The following is a 20,845-nucleotide window of genomic DNA, read 5'->3' as shown; positions in this document are numbered from 1 at the left end:
TACCTATGGACAATTTGGAGTCGCTAATTAACCTAGCATGTTTTTGGAATGTGGGAGGAAACAGGAGTTTAAGGAAAATTATAAGCATCAAATTGTGTGTGTGTGTGTGTGTGTGTGTGTGTGTGTGTGTTAAATATGTTTTGGCCCCCCCGGACAATTTTGTTAACTCAATGCGGCCCACAAGTCAAAATATTTGCCCACTCCTTATTTAGAGTCTTTAGGACTTTAAATTAATCTATCACTGCTTCATTCCCTGAGTGTAAAAGTTGGAAATCCCATCTCTAATTTAAACATTGGCTTTGTAATAGTAGCACACACCTTATAATATCCAAATACATAAATAAATAAGAAAATCCATCCGCAAAGGGCACCAGAACCTCTGTAAATGCCTCCCACCTTTACACTTTATATAACTATTTTATATATACTAGCATAGTATGTGTACAGTTATTTGTTTTCCATCCATCTATTTTCTATGCTGCTTATCCTCACGAGGGTCACGGGGGGTGCTGGAGCCTATCCTAGCTGTCTTTGGGCGAGAGGCGGGGTACACCCTGGACTGGTCGCCAACCAATCGCAGGGCAGTACAGGGCAGAGGGACAACTGTCATGGCGGTTTGAAAATTGCTCCCTCTCTCTATGGCAGTTTTTCAAAAATTCATAAAAAATTTTTTTTACTGTTTTGTGGTTGATCAGTAGTAATATCGAAATACAAGTGATATGTAGTATTCTGGCCACTAATTTATTGCAAACAAACAAATATAAAAATAGGCTGTTCATCAGCTGATCAACAGTTTACATCCATAGTCCAAATCCCCCCAAAATAGAAAGGAAGTTTTCAAAAAAAGGACTCGCTCATGAGTAGGTGAGCCATCATGGAGGGCATCCACTGTCTGGAACTGATGGCCATTTTTGTAAACTTCCATTGCCATCCATTCCCAAATGTTGTCAATTTGATTTAGATGAGGATGCAACTGCAATATTGTCTGTTGAAAGAAAACAGAGAACAGTTTTTTGTCGTTTGACGCCCCTGCACAACCCCACTAATGGCAATCCCTCGACTGTGCCATGTCGAAAACATCTCATTTTGCTCTAGTTGGAATTTCCTTAATATCCAACAGTGCAAAATAATATAATAAACTAATAATAATAATATAAAAATAATTAATATTTGTGTACCTGATGTGTTTTGAGCAACACCAGTGTGTCCTTTCTCTTCTAACGGCTTCACTGCAGCGCTTGGCTGTGATTAGTCACACGATGCGACATTAACCTGTAAATTAAAATTCTTCCATGCAATTTGATGGGTGATTTAATTCTGGCATTGTACCCCCCCCCCCCAGCACCCTCCCTCTCTGCCCATGTCTCCGTGTCCCCCATCCTTCAGACGTCTACCCCCACGCTCCTCTCGTCTGCCTCTCCTTCTCCACTCGCCGTGGGCTAATCCCATTATGAATTCTTTATATAGCCTTTTCCCTTAATGATCAGCGGGGCCTGCTCCAATCCTGATTACTATTGTACACTTAGCACTACATAAAGCAGGGGATTAATATGCCCCTCTAGGACGGTTGCTATGGATCCACTCGTTGCCTTGCGAGAGATGTTGCCGCTGCTTCAATTGGCCATAAATTGCTCTCCCCAGTGGCTTCCCACGTAGCAGACAGAGCGTACAAGAATAGGGGTGAATTTCTCTCTCTCTCGTGGTCTATCGCCGACTCTGGAACGAGACGAAAGTGATCCGCTCTATAATTCATGACCCAGCACTTTCTCTTTTCTTCTCTCAAATTTTTCCCCTCTGCGGCAGAGACGCTGGAGAAACCCTGCTCCTCTATGGGTCTCTGCCACCACCCCCGCCATTGTGAAAAGGTGCTTTAATTGTGTGTGTGTGTGTGGGGGGGGCTAGTAGGGAAACACAACTTCTGAAAGACTTGATGACACAACGCTATGTGATGTCACAGAGGTTGGAGGGTGTTTATGGGCTTCACTGAGGCTAGCATAGTATGAACTTTCAAGTTCAACTTTTAGACTGTATCATGTATTTCATGTCAGAAATTAAACTCAGATGGGTTAAAATTAAACTAACTAAACTAAACTTACTAAAACTAACTAAACTAAATTAAACAATTAAACTCGGTTTTAGTACACAGATCCGTTTTTAACCAGAGTACAACCCAATTCTGATTCTGAGTCATCAGGCAGTTCCCAATTGGTTCTTCATACGATTGGATCATTTTCATTTTGGTCATTGGATCAAATCTGGTCCGCAGCTGGTTGTTTCAAGATCATGCCAAACCGGGTTCTGAGATGATTGGTTTCAGAGGTTCCACAAATGTGATGGGCCACAACAATGTTTTTGTGAGTTTTCTCACCTTGACTGTGTGTCTTGTTAGAAATAAGACCTGATACCGACTTTCCAGTAGCCATTGGTAGCTCTTCATTGTCATATTAGTGCTGCTTTTAGTTGTATAATGATCAGACAAATTTTCGGTCAGAAATGTGGTCATCTCTGACAGCGATCTTGTTCAAAGTGATCGTAGTTACAACTAGATTTCCCAAACTGTGCCCCCCCACCCCACCACTTCCTCCTTACTATGCCCATTTCAAGTCAGCTCCAAACCGGATTCGAAGTTGTTGGACCTGATTAGTTTTATAATGATGATATACATTTCTAATGGTGGTGTAGTGGATAGTGTTCTGGACTTTGGAGCCGACGCCTCAGGTTTGAATCTCCACAAGCAAACATCATCGGTATTCGTCAGGAATGTAAAGAACCAAAAATCAGTATGCGGATCAAAATAATCTGTAATCAGGAAAAAGCCGAAAGAAACAAACAAACATTTCTAAGGGAAATCTGCTTGGCCCCCACCAATGTTCTTGCCCAGCTGAGGTGGTTTTGCTTCTGGATTTCCCAAACTCTCTTCAGTAAAATCAGCTTTCAAGTAGAGTTCAACCTCCCTACTTCACTTATACAAACCTGATGAATGGCCGCTAAAATCTGGTCATGAATGGGGAATTGTTGCATGTCTATATGCCTCTTTGTGTTTCTGCACACATCAAAACAAACAAAAAAAATCCTGATATCTTTCAGTTACCAACAGTTTAAGACACCCATTACTGCCATCCAGCAGTCCCAAGGGGAACATCACCGTCCCAAACAGCACAAACCCTTCCCTCCAACCTCAATCAAATGATCTTATGTGAAGTCTACGTCCAGCTTTAGAAGGCGTTACACGCCTGAACTATTTAAAAGTCAGGAAACAGGAGATTGAGCTCAGAATATATGCCGAGAGGCAGGAGACTCCCTCAGCCTTTATTGAGTCCTGTCGCCTGCTGTCATCATGGAGGAAGATTTCTTGGTTTCATTTTGGCACCAAAAGACTGTATCCGCTTTCTTTTGTTCGTTAATGTGGGGGACAAGTCGAACAGAGAGTAGTTTGATGCCGAGGCTTTGACAACTCCACATATAATGGGAGTGCTGAGAAAATGTCAAGAAAACAATAATTGTTTTTATTACTGTTTCTTTTTTATTCCTGTGGTGAAGCTGCTAACAATTATTATCTATGGCTGTGTTGTTATTCTATCAGGAATACATGCAAATATACCATAGGGATTATTTTTGTTGTTATTTAAGTGTTTGGTGAGCATGTTCTTGGTTGGATTTCATACCAAAAAATGCAATACACAATTCAAACATATCATAAATATATCTGCTACTTGGTGTGGTTCATTTTGGCTTTCTCTTAGTTGGCATCTTATAATAATAGCTTGCAAAGCGGAGGGTGATGTCATGGTGGTTACATACACGTGTCCATATAGTATACAGTCCATAGGCTGTGTTTATGTTCTTATTATGTTGTATGATTCATAAGTTGTCTTTTTTTTATACTCCGTCCTCGTAGCCGTGCAGCATCTCTATTCCTCCCAACTTGACATTGTTAAGCCTCATTGCCCTCCGAGGGACGGCGTGCGAGGCAGCTACACATGTGGTTATACAGCGTGGCATCCCATAATAGACACAAACAGCAAAAACCACACGCACAACGACGACGACGAGCTCACACTCGGGTGTTCTCGCCAGGTCCACCACCTGCCCTGGCCTCTACCGCCTTATCCCCCAGCCAAGGAAGCTCATGCATGGGCACACTGGGCAGGGGCCCAGCCTTTCACATCCAGGGCCAGGGCCAGGAGACCGCGGCCAACAGCTGGCCGAGTGCAGAGGAAGCCTGGAGGCTTCCACAGTAGATGAATCACCACGGATTAATATTTAACTCCAGACTCCTGCTTCCCTCCAGCATTTCTCCATCCCCCCCCCCCCCCCCCCACCCCCTCTTTTCCTACTTTCTCTCTATGCTTGCCACTTCATAGCCCAATCCTGCAAGGAAGTTGGCTCAACAGACCTCCACTGTAAATATGTTGTAGGGTTGTCAGAGCACACATTTACTACTTTTAGTTGTTGTTATTATTTATTTTTCACCAATTTTAAATACACTTCAATGGTGCCACAATAGTGTAAGTGTTTCCCAAAATCCAATCTTGATGCTAGAATTTAGACTGCTTTTAGTCAGCCTTACTGGGAACACACTGTTTTGTGTGTCTGTAGCTTTAATGCTAATGAGCTGTGTTTAGCCACGCCTCTCTCTGAGAAAGCGGGTTTCTCAGAGGTTTGTTCACTTTACATTATAGAGTCCATAAAACACATAGGAGTCGCACAGGAGGACATACCTAAACCGGTAACCTTCAAGTTATTTCCTTTAAACTTAAATAGCCAAAAAGTTACCACTTCCACACGAATAGGGAGGATAACTATTAACAGTTATTTAACCTTTAACACGAACATTAATCAAACGTAATAATTTTTTCTGGGTACATGACACCATACAGCATCCATATCAAACTTGCGCGGGCTGCACTAACATTAAACTGTCATATCGAGGCAGGGGCCTCAAACTAAGTGTCCTGCGGGCCACATTTGGCCTGCGGTCCGCATGTTTGAGACCCCTGATCTACGGGCAAGTCGGGACTAAAAGAGGGCGTTTGGTGGAAAAGAATAGTAGCAAGGATCTTGACCGTTGCCATAGCGAGGAACTTGACTGACATTCAGACTCCCCGTCATGACAATGGGCGGCTCTTGTGCAGCTCGGTTGCATCGCATGGTTTAGTTATTGTTGAGCATTGTAGCAGCCTGGGAAGCAAAATAAATCATATTTAGTTCCTAGCAGGTAATAAAGCATCAGGGCTGTTTTTGTGAGCCCGATAGTTGCGACAACCAGAGACAGGTCCGTGATAGCATTCCCACATGGGATCCGTTATGATAACTTCTGATTTTGCAATATGCGGAAGGAAAAAAAAAAAACACAGAACTGCTTGTGTTCATCTTCTTTTTCCTGCCTTTTTATTCCCTGCTTTTTCCATTTGTTTTATTTTGTAGTTTTATCTTTTCCTCTGCTTTCTTCTGCCCCCCCCCCTCGGTCTCTCATTGTGAGCATATATGTTTGTGAAGATCTATGGTCCCCCCGTGGTCGCCTCTCATTCACATGCATGTTCTGTGAGCCCGTACATAAATCCACCTCTTTATAGCTTCACATAAAAGCCAAAAGGAGGGAAAAGGCGGACAGGATTCTTGTGTTCCTTAAAATAATGGGATGTTCAGATCTCACTTGTAACGGATTAACCTCTGAGGAGCCTTTTTTTATGTGTTGCCTTTTTGGTTTCTCTTTTGCACCGTAGACACAAAGACAATTTTGTCTTATCTGGGTCATGTTGCGATGATGAATTGAATATTTTTTTTTTTTTTTTTTTTATGTCCTCTACGCTTCTCGTGGCCCCTCTTGTCTCGTCCGTGGCACGTCGCTGAATATGTAACCAAACAACGGGCCGGCGGAATTGTGGGAATTCATGGGAATCGCCATGGGGATGGGGGCACTCGCGGGACCACTTCCTGTCTGTCTGATTCAGGGACACTGAGGGGTGCTGGAGCGTCCCCCTGCGCTATCCCGGACGAGGCCTCAGCAGAAAATTTAGCTCTTTGTACGGGACGGGCCCCTGAACACAATCACAGAGGCCACTGATTGTCTTTCAAAGGGCTCCAAAATATGAATATGCATATTCATAAGAGAGACATGCTATTCATCTGTTTAGAACGTCTTCTCCGTCTCATTTCCACTTCCAAACGTGGCGCTCGGTAAATGAAAGGTTGCCGTGTCACACCCCTGAAGGTTTTTTACAATGCTAGAAAAGGGAGGGAGAAAAATCCTAATTACATCCTTTGCCTGTGATTCTGTGATTATTACGTTATGATTATTATTTCTCCAGCTTGAGCGCGATAACACAAGGTGAGTCTCAGTGGGCTTCGGCACAGATAAAAGTACTTAACTGCTCAGTCGTAGAGCTCAGCGTCGTGTTATTTGCACCAAAGTCTAGGAGAAAGCCCGCTGATAAAGGCTAAAGACATTAGCTCATCTGTCTTTTGGGGGTTTCTCACGGTCCTTGAGTTGTCATGGTGAATTATGAAGGGGTCCACGGACCGAGATGTCCGCAACAACCTGTAAGAGGAGTGAGGATGATGGTGATGATATAGTTGATTAACAAAGTTATAACTTTTATGAAAATATATGGAAACTTCTTCCTCATAAAGTACCCTGTAAACACAACATGATAGTGGTGTTTCATGATAGGTGCGTTTATTGGCTTCCTGTCTGAGTCTATAAATTCACTCCTCATATTCATATGTGGCTGCACGGTGGACTAGTGGTTAGCGTGCAGGCCTCACAGCTAGGAGACCCGTGTTCAATTCCACCCTCGGACATCTCTGTGTGGAGTTTGCATGTTCTCCCCGTGCATATGTGGGTTTTCTCCGGGTACTGCGGTTTCCTCCCACATTCCAAAAACATGCTAGGTTAATTGGTGACTCCAAATTGTCCATAGGTATGAATGTGAGTGTGAATGGTTGTTTGTCTATATGTGCCCTATGATTGGCTGGCCACCAGTCCAGGGTTTACCCCTGCCTCTCTCGCCCAAAGACAGCTGGGATAGGCTCCAGCACCCCCACGACCCTCGTGAGGATAAGCGGTAGAAAATGAATGAATAAATGAATGAATATTCATATGCTAGGTTTTGATATCCAGGCATACTCATTCTTTGAAGTACATTTCCCTGAGGGTGTATTACTCCTCTCGTGTTGAAATACATTAATTTTGTACTTATTTCTACTTTTCTACTTATAATCACTAGGGACCAGCTGACTTTGGGTAAGAGGCAGGGTGCACCTTGGACTAGTCAACAGCCAACTGCAGGGCACATATAGACAAACAACCATTCACACTCACATTCATACTATTCAAAGCTGTCTAGATCTTCCAGATTCTGCACCTCATTCTGCCACATAGACTTCCTGCTTGTGACCAAAACGGTCTGTTTACGGTCATGCCACCAACGACTCTCCTCCGCTGTGATTGGTCACACTCCCAAGCGCTCCTGAGAACTTCCGGATAGGAAATCCGGATCGCATTGACGTCAGTAGGACTCGGCGTTAGAAAAAAGTGCCTGTCCATTTTTGTCCTTTTTAAAGCCTTTTTAATAATAGAAAACAACAGCAATCCAAATAGTTCCACGCACCTTCTACCGCTTGGAGGCCACTGGCAGTGCCTACAAGGAGAAACCCACAAACTTTAAGGAACATGACTCACAAAAGCACTTTGAAGAGCTTCACACTGTAATTAGACACTAAGTCAAAGCAAACACGCCACATGTGAATCATCAGCTCCTAAAAATACATACAACTTTATTTGCACCACAAGTTAGCAAACGTATTTTATGTTTTGTCTTAATACTGTAAATACTGTATGGAGCTAGTAGGCATGCGTGTGCCATCATTTATTTACATATTCAAAGTATCATTTTTCATCCTGTCAGTGCACGCTGAGTAAAAATACTCGCCGCTGTGGTTTGGGCCGTCTCCGAGTATGCAGAGAGGAAAGCATGCGAGAGGAACTATTGCGTTTATTTGGAAGAGAGCAGCCATAACGTCTCTAGCCACAGGACTTCCACTGCTTTCTTTCTTTTTAGGGATTCAGACACTCCCCTACCAGTGCAGCGTTTTGACATTTTTCTTCATTTGCAATGAAGAATACACATGAAGGTTATTTGGACTTTAAGGGGGTCCAAACTCTAGTGACAAGCATTCTCATTATCTCATCATCTCTTTTATCCGTGCTAGTGAGGTTACGCTTAGATTGCTGTCTTTTTGTATGTGTAGGATTATACAAAAACTGTCATAAGCAAAGAACAAAAATATGGAAAAATGTAATTTTTTCTTTAAATTTTGTCAGTACAAGAGTGACATTTTCCTTAATTTCTCACTGAAGTACGCATTCAGCTTGCCCATTGGTGGATATCTGTTAAGGTGTACAGTGCTGTGATTTATCTCAGACAATTAATTGTACCCAGTTTTATTATATTACTTATTTTGTTTTATATTTTCATTAGGGGTTGCATGGCGGTCGAGTGATTAGCGCGCAGACCTCACAGCTAGGAGACCAGGGTTCAATTCCACCCTCGGCCATCTCTGTGTGGAATTTGCATGTTCTCCCCGTGCATGCGTGGGTTTTCTCCGGGTATTCCGGTTTCCTCCCACAGTCCAAAAACATGCTAGGTTAATTGGCGACTCCAAATTGTCCGTAGGTATGAATGTGAGTGTGAAAGGTTGTTTGTCTATATGTGCCCTGTGATTGGCTGGCGACCAGAAGACAGCTGGGATAGGCTTCAGCACCCCCCGCGACCCTCGTGAGGATAAGCGGTAGAAAATGAATGAATTAATTTTAATTAGGGCTGATTAATTTGATTAATCACCATTTTCTTCTTAAAATGAATTAATCACGATTAATCACAACTCCCAATTATGAAATATGCACATTTTTACTGTATTTTATTTCTAAGGACGTGTGTGACAACTGAACTGAAACTCTGAATCAAGCTAAAAGATAGCATTTATCTAAAATGAGGGGTTGTGTTCATAGACATTCAAAATTTAAATGCTCATAGGAATACATTTTTATTGTTTGTATTTGTCTTTCTGTTTATTCGGACCACACAGAATTTAGTAGTACATAGTTCGGAGATTAGTGAGAACGAGTGTTGTTCTATATGGAAGGAGAAACGTGTTTGCGAGTTGGAGAAAATAAATGAATGAATTTGGCAAAATGTATACAATAATAACAACAATAATAATAAAATCACCTTTGTTGCCGTAGAGTATTTTTAAAAAGAATACATTTTATATGGACATACATTTAAAATGGATATCTATGCAAGGATATCAGTAGCCCTCATATTACACTGATCCAAACGAAGGTTCGACCGAGTTTCACCGAGGTTGCATCCCAACAGCCTTCCTTCTGCCCCCTGACCTGCCCCCCATCCTCCATTCTTCTTTGAAGTGTGATTCCTTTTATCATGTTCCTTCTTTTAAAGATGTATATATATTTTTTACTGGACTGATGGTGAGTGTGAACCATGCTGCAGTTTGCTCCAAGCACATAACTAGGCCAGGATTACTCTTTCCAGCTTGTTCCCAGTGAAGTGTGTGTATGTGTGTGTGTACTAATATGTGTGTGTGTGTGCACTTGCAGGTGTGTGTTGAGGCCCGGGAGAGAGCGGGCATCCAGTCTGGCCGGCCAGCAGTGAGAGAAGCATTGGGCATATGGAGGCTCGCTTTTGGGCCAGCAGGTATTTTTCAGCGTCTGCTCTCTTCTTCTTTTGTTTCGTGTTTTCATGCTGCAGCCTGATATAAGGGTCTTTTCTTCAAGCAAATGATAAATACCCACAGTGTACTTTTTTTGTAGGTGAGTGCTTGAAATTGCATTTAAGTTGGCAATTAAAATATATTACTAGATGTTATTCTGCAGGGTGCACGAGTGGTCAGCGTGCACGAGTGGTCAGCGTGCAGGCCTCACAGCTAGAGGACCCGAGTTCAATCCCATCCTCAGACATCTCTGTGTGGAATTTGCATGTTCTCCCCGTGCATGCGTGGGTTTTCTCCGGGTACTCCGGTTTCCTCCCACATTCCAAAAACATGCTAGGTTAATTAGCGACTCCAAATTGTCCATAGGTATGAATGTGAGTGTGAATGGATGTTTGTCTATATGTGCCCTGTGATTGGCTGGCCACCAGTCCAGGGTGTACCCCGCCTCTCACCCAAAGTTAGCTGGGATAGGCTCCAGCACCCTTGCAACCCTGTGAGGATAAGTCGTAGAAAATGAGTGAATTAATGAATGAATATGACATAAATGGCGCCCCCTATATGAGTTGTGCTCAAAATGCTTGGGAAATAATTCTTACATAGATGTAATGCAGCTATCCTAAAAAAGTTGTATCATTAAAAGACAAACTGCCAATGGCTTATGGCCATTTTGTCACTAAGCCCCACCCATGACCCTGCAAAGACGTTTTGCAGCCATGTTTTTCGGCCAATCTTGCTCATATTTTACACTCAAGTGCTTGCCAGTTCTCTAAAGGTGTGTAACTAATTTTGTTGTTTGGATAAACACACTAAAGTTACAGTATGCGTATTTGTATAGCGATGAGAAATTTCAAGTCAATCCGATTCATGGGGGTCAAACTATGGGGTCTTATAGCAGCGCCACAACACAGTCTGTGTACATGTTTCGACCCATTTCCGCCCGTTTGTGTGCAGTGGTTCAGGAGTAGAAGAGTTCCATACACAAGCAAATACACACAGTGGCCTGTAGTGTCAATGCAGAGAACCCCCTGATGTCTAAACTGCTGTGTTAGATTTAAATGGCACGATTCTTGTAATACTGTTATGTCTGCCTCCGTATTGGAAACATGAGTCAAGCATGGAAGTGTTCCTGTGTCCAGGTTGGAGCGTTTAATGCCGGTGTAGCGCTGTGGCAGCGGTGGCGGCACAGGTGAAAGTGTTTAGTGCGGAGCATAATGCAAGCAAACCTCCTTGCGGGGCCCCCCGCTTTTTGCAGCTGGGCATAATTATAATCCCTTTTTCTCTCGCTCATGATTGCTTCCCTGTGTACGATCAGATTAGCCAGGAAGGGGGGGGGGGGACATATTTTTACATTAGGACTTACAGTGTTCTTGATGAATTCCATCACCGCAGCCGCTGTTTTGTTTTTCTTGCTAGCAGAGCAGTTAATGAATGAAATGAACGCAGAGAGCCTCAAGCTAGTAAGGTTTAAATACGCTAAGTTTAAAAACACCAGTAACAGTTGTACCTGTGTGTGCATGTCAGAGGCTTAGTGGGTCCATTGACCTTCCTCAGACTTTTCATCCAAAGCTGAGCTGAGCTGATGGTGGGATAAGATGGTCTTTGTTGGAGGAAGGCAAGCGTGGCGGCTCCCAATCAGGGGGCCTGCAAGTGGGGCGGAAAACACCTGTTCCTGGCTACAGGTGTACATCCCCGAACATATGGCCGCACTCCCCTGCCCCCCCGACTTTGATACGCTGACCTTGTCTACCTCCTCGTGCTTTTAGAACTCACATTTCTTCACTTGGAAACCCCGTTCAATAGCATGTATTGTACCACAGCCTTTAAGTCTGTCCTGCTTATGTTGACAACTTGTCAACTTGCCTATGTCCAACAACATCACATTTGAGCTCATAAGAGGTCACTTCAACCATCTCACAACTGCAGTCTGTCATCCCCACCTGTCTCAAGTTAGCCATCAATAGCCGCGTTTACATGAGGAGTTTTTCCTCTTTCCGAATGGAATTTTTCTGAATGACTTTTCCAAAAGCAATGGTATCCCTGGAAAGGAATATTCCAATCTCTTGTCTACATGCGCCGCTATAATCAAACAGAATAGTCAATGGGGGCATGCGCAGTATAGCGTAAACATCAATATCACGTGATATCGGTTTCTCCGAGTTTTCTTTCACTTGTTGGAATAACTCCGTATTGCCAGTTTTTCGTTTGTCTAGTCTTGAAATTTAGTTTGTATCAAAAACAAACTTTCCGCAGCAGTCCAGTACCAATTGCTTGCCTCCATTTTTAAAACTGAAGAACGTCTGGAGCTGCATGTTACGTCATATCTGAGCATGCGCTGAAAGAACGCACCCGGGATAAATTTAAAAACGATAAAATTCAATCTTGCTCATATTTAATAATTAAACTCGGGACATGTTTTATATAGATATATATTTTCTTTTAAAATAAAAACTGGACTTGTGAATGGCATATAGAAGGGTTTAGATTCTGTTCCACAGATGGCGCTAATGCACACCGAAAGCTGCTTGCCAACCGCCAATAAACAACAGAAGAAGAAAAACACCATGAAGAAGAACGCACCCTGACAACTTTCCGTTTGAGCGGGTACAAGATACCTCAATCGGATTGGGGAAAGGAATATTGCACCCCAGTGAATCTGATTATCACTTGGATTGGCACTTTTCTTTCGGAATGAGGTGTATACAAAAGTTAAATTCTTTCCATTTGAGCAAATAAACCGAATGCAATTGGAATATTTGTGTCCATGTATACATGGCTAGTGTCCTTGAAGCTAAGCACAGTTACCTGCCTAAATGAACGCCCAGTTACTCTCTCAGACCAAATGCCCGAAGAGGCTCATCTTACCTCTTCCTGATTACCTCAGTCCCCATGACTTTGTATATAAGACAAACAGGTCAACAAATCCCAGTTAACACACCTGGATGATGTCAACACCCGCAGTATGGAAGATGCTTGTTGAGCTTCGTTGCCTCCAAACTGGCTTCAAAGCTTCTTTACACATGACTGTTCTCCCATTCACCCCAGCAACACCATTGCCAGATTTGCTGACGACACCACCTTCGTAGGACTGTTCAAGGACAACGACGAGTCAGCTTACAGGGAAGAAAGAAAAATGAGGATGCCCCTTGGGCTAACTCTCCTACTCCTGAATCACTGCACACAAAAGGGTGAACATACAGTATGTCATGTTATTATTATTTTTTACAGGTTTAAACACCATAAATTGGATTTACTTGAAATTACACCCATTGCAATTTGTTGGGATTTTTTTGTCGAATCACAACAAAAATTGGTACGCACCCTAAGGGGACTGACAAGCACATGTGTGTAAAATTTGAACAAGAGCGGTTGAAAAACATGGCTACTGTTGAGTCAAACGTGTTGCCAGGACATGACTTGACAGCAAATTGTCCATGAAGTACCATTTGTTTGTTTCTTTTGGGGGCTGCACGGTGGTCTAGTGGTTATCGCGCAGACCTCACAGCTAGGAGACCAGGGTTCAATTCCACCCTCGGGCATCTCTGTGTGGAGTTTGCATGTTCTCCCCGTGCATGCGTGGGTTTTCTCCCACATTCCAAAAACATGCTAGGTTAATTGGCGACTCCAAATTGTCCATAGGTATGAATGTGAGTGTGAATGGTTGTTTGTCTATATGTGCCCTGTGATTGGCTGGCGACCAGTCCAGGGTGTACACCACCTCTCACCCAAAGACAGCTGGGATAGGCTCCAGCGCCCCCCGCGACCCTTGTGAGGAAAAGCGGTAGAAAATAAATGAATGAATGTTTCTTTCGGCTTTTTCCTAATGATTATAAAACTTTGAGGATATCTGTATTACATGTATGCTAACATTTTGGACCACAACCCATTGCGGGCACCCCAAGTGTTTGAATGTCAGTTGGATAAGTCGATAAATGGGTACCGCTAACTCCAGTAGAAAGTCCAAAATCCAAAGATTTCTGTAAATTTGGGGTTAACTTCCAACAGCAGCTGTTCCTGGTATCATACTTTCCCGAGCTGAGGTGTATCCCTGCACGTCTACACCCCCATTCCCATCCCCTGGCCCTTTGTCTTCATTGGAAACAGGCAGCATGTTGCTGTGCAGCAAAGGAAGCAGTGCATGGATAATATGGTTACGCCGTCACTGATGCATAAAGCCGCGTGTCTGCTTCTTGTCAAGACCTTGCCACCAAAGTCAATTTGGCCGTGCCCTGGCACAATATAATATTTCTTTAATCGCATCAACACGGAAATTACGTCGGCCGACTGTATTGATATGAGAGGAAATAAAGTCGGGGAGGGCTCCAGGAATAATTTCACCCTCTGAGCATTACTGTAAAGCCCATAAAAACAAGAGATCGAGAGAGGAAAAAAAAAATAGATGGATGACGGAGATTTCATTTCCTCGGCCTCTGCTTTGCTGCCATCTTTTCAGCAGGTCCACTCGACATCATCATCATCATCCAGCATGACGTCAGCTAGAAAGCCATCTTCAAACAATAGTATGCTTGTAAGTGCATCTCCTCCTCCTCTTCTGATGATGATGATGATGATGTCAGCATTGGCATAGCCGTCGAGCTAATGCTGCCTCGTAAATTCAACACATTTACCAGTCAGTGTTAAAAGGCTGCCTGAAATCAGTTTTTCCCATGCTTGGTGACATTAAACCAACTACGCACTTTTTTCAAGGTCATCCTAAAGTGGACAAATAGCAGATAAATGATTTGGATTTAGTAGAAAAAATACGCTTGCATGACACAATGCATCCTGATTATGCTTGCCAATCTACAATAGCCTAGTTTTTTCTCGTAAATGACCACTGTTCCCCACCTTGTAAATACTCAAGTTCCACATTGTGGTAATTAAGTTTATTGGAGTTCTCCAAGCTGGGAGAGAGGTGGCTTTAGATTCATTCATTCATTGCTTTCTAAGTCTTTCAACTTTTAATATACAAACTGGCAAGTCGGATGAAAAAAGGCACATGAGAACATACAGCTGATAGTGTAACACTTTTACAGATACGTAAAATTAGACAATAATTCAAGGAAAATTATAAGCATAAAATAGTGTGTGTGTGTTAAATATATGTTCTGGCCCTCCGGACAATTGCGGCCCACAAGTCAAAATATTTGCCCACCCCTGATATATATAGATGACCCCTAACCAAATGTTTTAACCCAATGTGGTGTGCGAGTCAAAAAGTTTGCCCACCCTTTCCTAGCAATTATTCATTCATTCATTCATTTTCTACCGCTTTTCCTCACAAGGGTCGCAGGGGTTGCTGGAGCCTATACCAGCTGTCTTCGGGCGAGAGGCGGGGTACACCCTGGACTGGTCGCCATGCAGCCAATCACAGGGCACATATAGACAAACAACCATTCACACTCACATTCATACCTATGGACAATTTGGAGTCGCCAATTAACCTAGCATGTTTTTGGAATGTGGGAGGAAACCGGAGTACCCGGAGAAAACCCACACAGAGATGGCCGAGGGTGGAATTGGTCTCCTAGCTGTGAGGTCTGCGCGCTAACCACTCGACCGCCGTGCCACCCTATTATTGACTTATTTGCTCTAATTACTATTCAGGCAAGTTTTGAAACTCTCTTGGGCTGCACAGTGTACGAGTGGTTAGCACTCAGGCCTCACATTTAGGAGACCAGAGTTCGATTCCACTCACGGCCATCTCTGTGTGAAGTTTGCATGTTCTTCCCGGGTTTTCTCTGGGTTTCCTCCCACATTCCAAAAACATGCTAGGTTAATTGGCGACTCCAAATTGTCCATAGGTGTGAATGTGAGTGTGAATGGTTGTTTGTCTATACTATGTGCCCAGTGATTGGCTGGTGACCAGTCCAGGGTATACCCTGCCTCTCGCCTGAAGTCAGCTGGTATAGGCTCCAGCATACCCCCGCAACCCGAATGAGGAAAAGAAAATGGAAAATTTCTCCCTTTTTTAGTTGGCAACTGATATTTTCCTGAAACTACATACATTTCTGCAAAAAATTTGAGAGGAATGAAGGAAGAACCACTTAAATTTTTGTGCAGATCCCGTAAAGAGTCATTACTTTCACTACATATAAGATAGGTGTTTGTCTATATGCCCTGTGATTGGCTGGTGACCAGTCCAGGGTGTGCCTCGCTTCTTGCCCTTGTGACCCTAATGAAGACAAGCAGTATGGATGGATGGAAAATGACCTTTTGAGATTTTATCAGTAGCAACCCTCAGAGAAAGTTTGTACAGCCTTGCTTTAAAGCACTCCAATGCGGCAACAGAGCATGTCAAGAAAGGCTGCGTGCGACCCCCGCGGCCTCTCCTCTTCTAGCAGAGCAGCCCAGCGTGAGGAAAAAGCTTGTTATAACTCTTAATAGTCGCTATCAAAGGCTATTGATTAGCTTTCCCGCCCTGTTTGGGTGACAAAGTGAGCATTAGTCCGAGATACAGAAAGCTGCTTAAGACAAGATCTCCTCAGGGGACACCCTCCCTTCAGAACCCCCCATAACCAACTCTTGTGCTGTCCACACACACTCCTATCCTTTCACCCTGCTGCCACCAGATAATCAATTTTACAGCCTGGGATCAAACACTGAACCCTACTATAACACACACACACATAAAATCAACCACTCAAAAGAAGTTACTTCCCCCTTGTTGTTCATTTTCACTTTATCTTTCCTGTACGGCGCCCCGTCCTTGTAGAAACGAACATGACATTGCACCAAGACAACAATAAACCCCCCCCTGCACCCCCCGCCTTAAATGATCTGTCCAGCGGAATAGGAGCAAGCATCACGGCCAATGAACTCTTTCTTCTTCTTAAGTGCGTTTCAGGGTATCTTTAGATGGGCACTGAAGTATACGCTGGAAACAGGAAAATGGGTTATATCGGGTAAGCTGGCAGCGCTACAACCAAATTAATGGATGTCTGCTAAAATATTCATATGATTAACCCCCAGCTTTAGGGAAGGCCTGCATTCAAATGACGGAAAAGTCTGGGGAAAAATCCACATTGTTTGTGTCTTTTTCACTCGGCCGCATCTAATGGAAGTGCACTTCTGTGCTTTTCTTACATTCTTCATTCAATGCATTACTCTCTCCGTGCTGCATATTTTAGCACCAGACACCAGATTTAAGGTGGTAATTAAGCTTCCTTTTGTACAAAAACTACTTACTACATTTGTAGTAGAAAATTACACTATGTTTTGATAAAACGGTGCATTCTAGTTGATTAAAACATCACAAAGTTCTTAAAATATAGCATTTTTGTAGTTTATGTGGAACAATATAGCATTACTGTAGCAACATACAGTATAACATTTGAATGACAAAATGTATTGTTTTCAGTGCAGGACATCTGCCATATTTCTGTGTGCACTAATGTTATTTTTAAAATATAATTTATGAATAAAATATGATGCTAAGACAGAGATCATTAGAATTTAGAAAGTATGTAATTCATTCATTGGTCGCTTTTATGATGTGTTTTTCTAATATATTAAGTCAATTAATGAGTTATTTTAATGTATATGAATTATTTAGCATCCATATAATTATTTACTTTATTTTATTTTATTATTCAATAGTTAATATGTATTTTTAATTATTTTTAAATTTTTTTAAATTTTATGTGTGCTCTCTAATTTTCTAACTGAGATATAAATACTTTTTAAAGCTGTAATTAACAAGTGTTATTATACAGGCGATATACATGCGGTATAGCCTTTATCCTGTGTGCTTTTGGGAGTTTGTGCACGTATGTTATTTTTTTAATATAATTTATGAATAAAATATGATGCTAAGACAGAGATCGTTAGAATTTAGAAAGTACGTAATTCATGACAATGGTCACATTGGTCGCGTTTATGATGTGTTTTTTATTGTATTAAGTCAATTAATGTATTTTAATGTCTATGAATTATTTAGCATACATAGTATTATTTACTCGATTTTATTTTATTATTTCATAGTTAATATGTATTTTTTTAAAGTTTTTTAAATTTTATGTGTGCTTTCTAATTTTCTAACTGAGATATAAATACTTTTTAAAGCTGTAATTAACAAATGTTATTATACAGGCGGTATACACGTGGTATAGCCTTATCTTGTGTTTCTTTGCAGCATCACAATGTCAATATTTGTAGTTCAGCTGCATGCGTCTGCGAGAAGCAACAATTAGAAATGAACTCACTCGACTCACTGTAGCGTGACACCACGGCTGTATTTAGTAGCTTAGTAAGAGCTTATTCAATTTATTCATGATCCAAACCACAGGGTTAGTGTGTGTGTGTGTGTGTGTGTGTGTGTGTGTGTGTGTGTGTGTGTGTGCATGCATGTATGATGGTGAGGAGGATGTGGAGTGAACCATGAATTGAAAACACCCTACAACCATTTCACCGCATCTCTCAATTAGGACATTGCAGCGTTCAACAGCATTTTCTTTCTTCTTATTTATATGCGCTGTGTGGAGGGGCATCAACTTGTGTGACCCATGCTGGAAAAGAGCCATCTAGCAATATAGCCAGCAAAACTAGCAGGTAAAGTTTGTCATATTCCTACTGTTAGCTGACAAAAAACATCATTATCTCATTCAATCTCAGCCACTTTTTTAAAAGACTTTTCAGTACCGGCTATTTTAGACTGATCTTTTAAAGCACACAGAATATTGTGTTGTGCGGCTATATAAACATAGAACCTATCAAAAGAACAATTAGATTCCTGTCTGTCATCAGACAAAAAGTTTGTTTCTACCTTTTACCGTTCTTTAGTAATCAGCAGTAAAACATAGGCAAGTTTCAGGAAAATATCAGTTCTTGACTAAAAAATTTCCCGAGAATGCAGAACCTTCTGCACGCTACACTCCTCCACACTCTCACTTCCTGGTGTCCATGTGTGATTCAGCCATTGAATGATCCCTTAACAAATTCACTTTAGGGCTTAAAAGTGTTCTAAAATGTTAATACATTAGTGCACAGTTGCATCATCACCTCTTTTGTTGGGATTATAAGGATATATTTGGTATTGAAAGATGAACTGTATGGTACATATTTGACCCTAAGACCCCCCCCCCCCACTTACTGACTCTTCATTTGTCGGTCATTGGCCAGCTTGTCACTCACCGTGTATACAAACATCGGCCAATCATTCGCTCTTCATCTGGAATGATGGTCAGCTTCCATGTCATATTCCTGTTGACAGTACTACATAGTACTATAGTACTTGTCTTTGTATGTCGTTTTTTCAAACAGTTAGATGTATGGTTATTGGCTCAGAAAGTATATTCTGCCATCAGTGTGGGTCCATAAAAAAGGAATAGTTATTGTTTGATTTATTACCAAGTCGACATATTAAGATTTGGCCATAATGCATCTGTAGCTTTGGAACTGTTGTCTTTTTAAAGGCCGTGATTAACGTATTCAATTTCAGAAAGAAGAGGCGTTATGCTCTCCAAGGGTTGAACCACCAACCAAAGTGTTTCATCATGTCATCAGGTAGCGGTGCTATGATATAACACCGTCAAGTTGACATGCACCATAAATTCCATCCCAGGATGCGTCAGGCCCATTCTTGGCCGTCTTTAAGCAAAGCAGGCCCGCTCTTATTCTTCTTATATTTTATACATGAAGCCAGCCATTTACAGTCTGATGAGCAAAGTCTGGCTTATTAATGACACGGCCGTACTCTTACGGCGCCAAGCAAATACTCATGTAAAATTAAACACAATTTGTTTACACAGAGCCGCAAATCAGTCCACTCTAGAGGGGTGCTTTGTTGCAGAGCTCCACCATTTTAATTAGGCGTCGGGCACTTTCTGCATCTCGCTGCGACCATTTGCTCGCTTTGAAAACATTGTTTTCGAAACATGATACTCGTTTCGAGTGTTTCGGACGCACACATCTGCCGTAGGAATATTCAGCTTCAATGATGTCATGAGGCAAGACTGGAAGGATAAATGATTCAATGATGGCTCCACTTTGGTGGAATTATTCAGTAAGTATTGTAAGGGCAGCTACGGTTTTAGTCTGGTGGGGGAGCGGTCAGCGTCATTTGCTTTGTATCGAGTTACCACCATCGCACCAAAATAGTCCCTTAATGATGGCGCACTTGAAGGAAAAGCATTGACCTGAGCCTAAAGCAAACAATAGTCCCTAACATGCATCGCTTGGTAGCATAAGATGCGGATTAAGGAACAAGATTACATCATACATCTGAATTTTTTTCTTCACAACAGGTACAATAACGACAAATAAAAATCCAGGGTAGCCCAGTCAAAACCGTGTTTCTATGCTATAAATACAAAATATTCCATTAATTAATATTGAATCCTGTTTCATGGAAATTCACCTATCACAGTCGGGGTTGGAACCATTTAACAGTGATGAATGAGGGCCGACTGTATAGCAAAGTTAGCTGGCATGCCGTCACTATCACACTCTTTAAATCAGGGGTGGGCAAACTTTTTTACTTGTGGGCCACATTGATTTAACAAAATTGATTGGGGGGTGGGGGCAGACAATATATTTTACACATAACAGTCCACCTGGAATTATTATTATTATCTGTAAAAGTGTCATGCAATCTGCTGTATGTGCACTTTGAGATCATTTATTTGATATAAAGTGTGTTATAAATCAAATTTATTATTATTATCTTATCCTCACAAGGGTTGCGGGGGGTGCTGGAGCCTATCCCAGCTGTCTTCCGGCGAGAGGCGGGGTACACCCTGGACTGGTGGCCAGCCAATCACAGGGCACATATAGACAAACAACCATTCACACTCACATTCATACCTATGGACAATTTGGAGTCGCCAATTAACCTAGCATGTTTTTAGAATGTGGGAGGATAGTAAAGTACTCGGAGAAAACCCACCTGACAAAGGATTGTTTTGCTTGTTTATGGCGTGATACCGTCTCCTAGTAAAGTGCTGCAAAAGGTTCAAAATCAGTTTTAAAAGTACTTTACATGCACTTGAAATAACTTTTTTTTGTGTAATTTGTGTGAAATTGAGTTAAAATACATATAAAATACTTTAAAAGTGCTTGTAATTGTAAATAATTGTGTTTTACATCAATTATTATTATTATCCTTTTTTCA

The 20,845-nt window shown here is 41.9% G+C and overlaps 1 protein-coding gene across 6 annotated transcripts in view; it reads left to right on the top strand.

Moving 5' to 3' along the window:
* Positions 1-20,845, top strand: part of LOC131108007 (uncharacterized) — a 122,506-nt gene that overhangs the window by 56,484 nt on the left and 45,177 nt on the right. For all 6 annotated transcript variants that reach the window (XR_009120373.1, XR_009120374.1, XR_009120376.1 and 3 more), the window contains one exon: positions 9,626-9,722. Coding sequence is in view for 2 of the 6 variants with exons in the window: in XM_058058589.1 (XP_057914572.1) it covers positions 9,626-9,722 (97 nt within the window). In the remaining 4 variants the exon portion in view is untranslated. The remainder of the gene's footprint in view (positions 1-9,625; positions 9,723-20,845) is intronic.

Source organism: Doryrhamphus excisus, chromosome 20 (assembly GCF_030265055.1).
Source record: "Doryrhamphus excisus isolate RoL2022-K1 chromosome 20, RoL_Dexc_1.0, whole genome shotgun sequence".
Lineage (NCBI taxonomy): Eukaryota > Metazoa > Chordata > Actinopteri > Syngnathiformes > Syngnathidae > Doryrhamphus > Doryrhamphus excisus.
The sequence above is the reverse complement of the archived record's forward strand: the minus strand, read 5'-3'. Positions and strand labels throughout refer to the sequence as shown.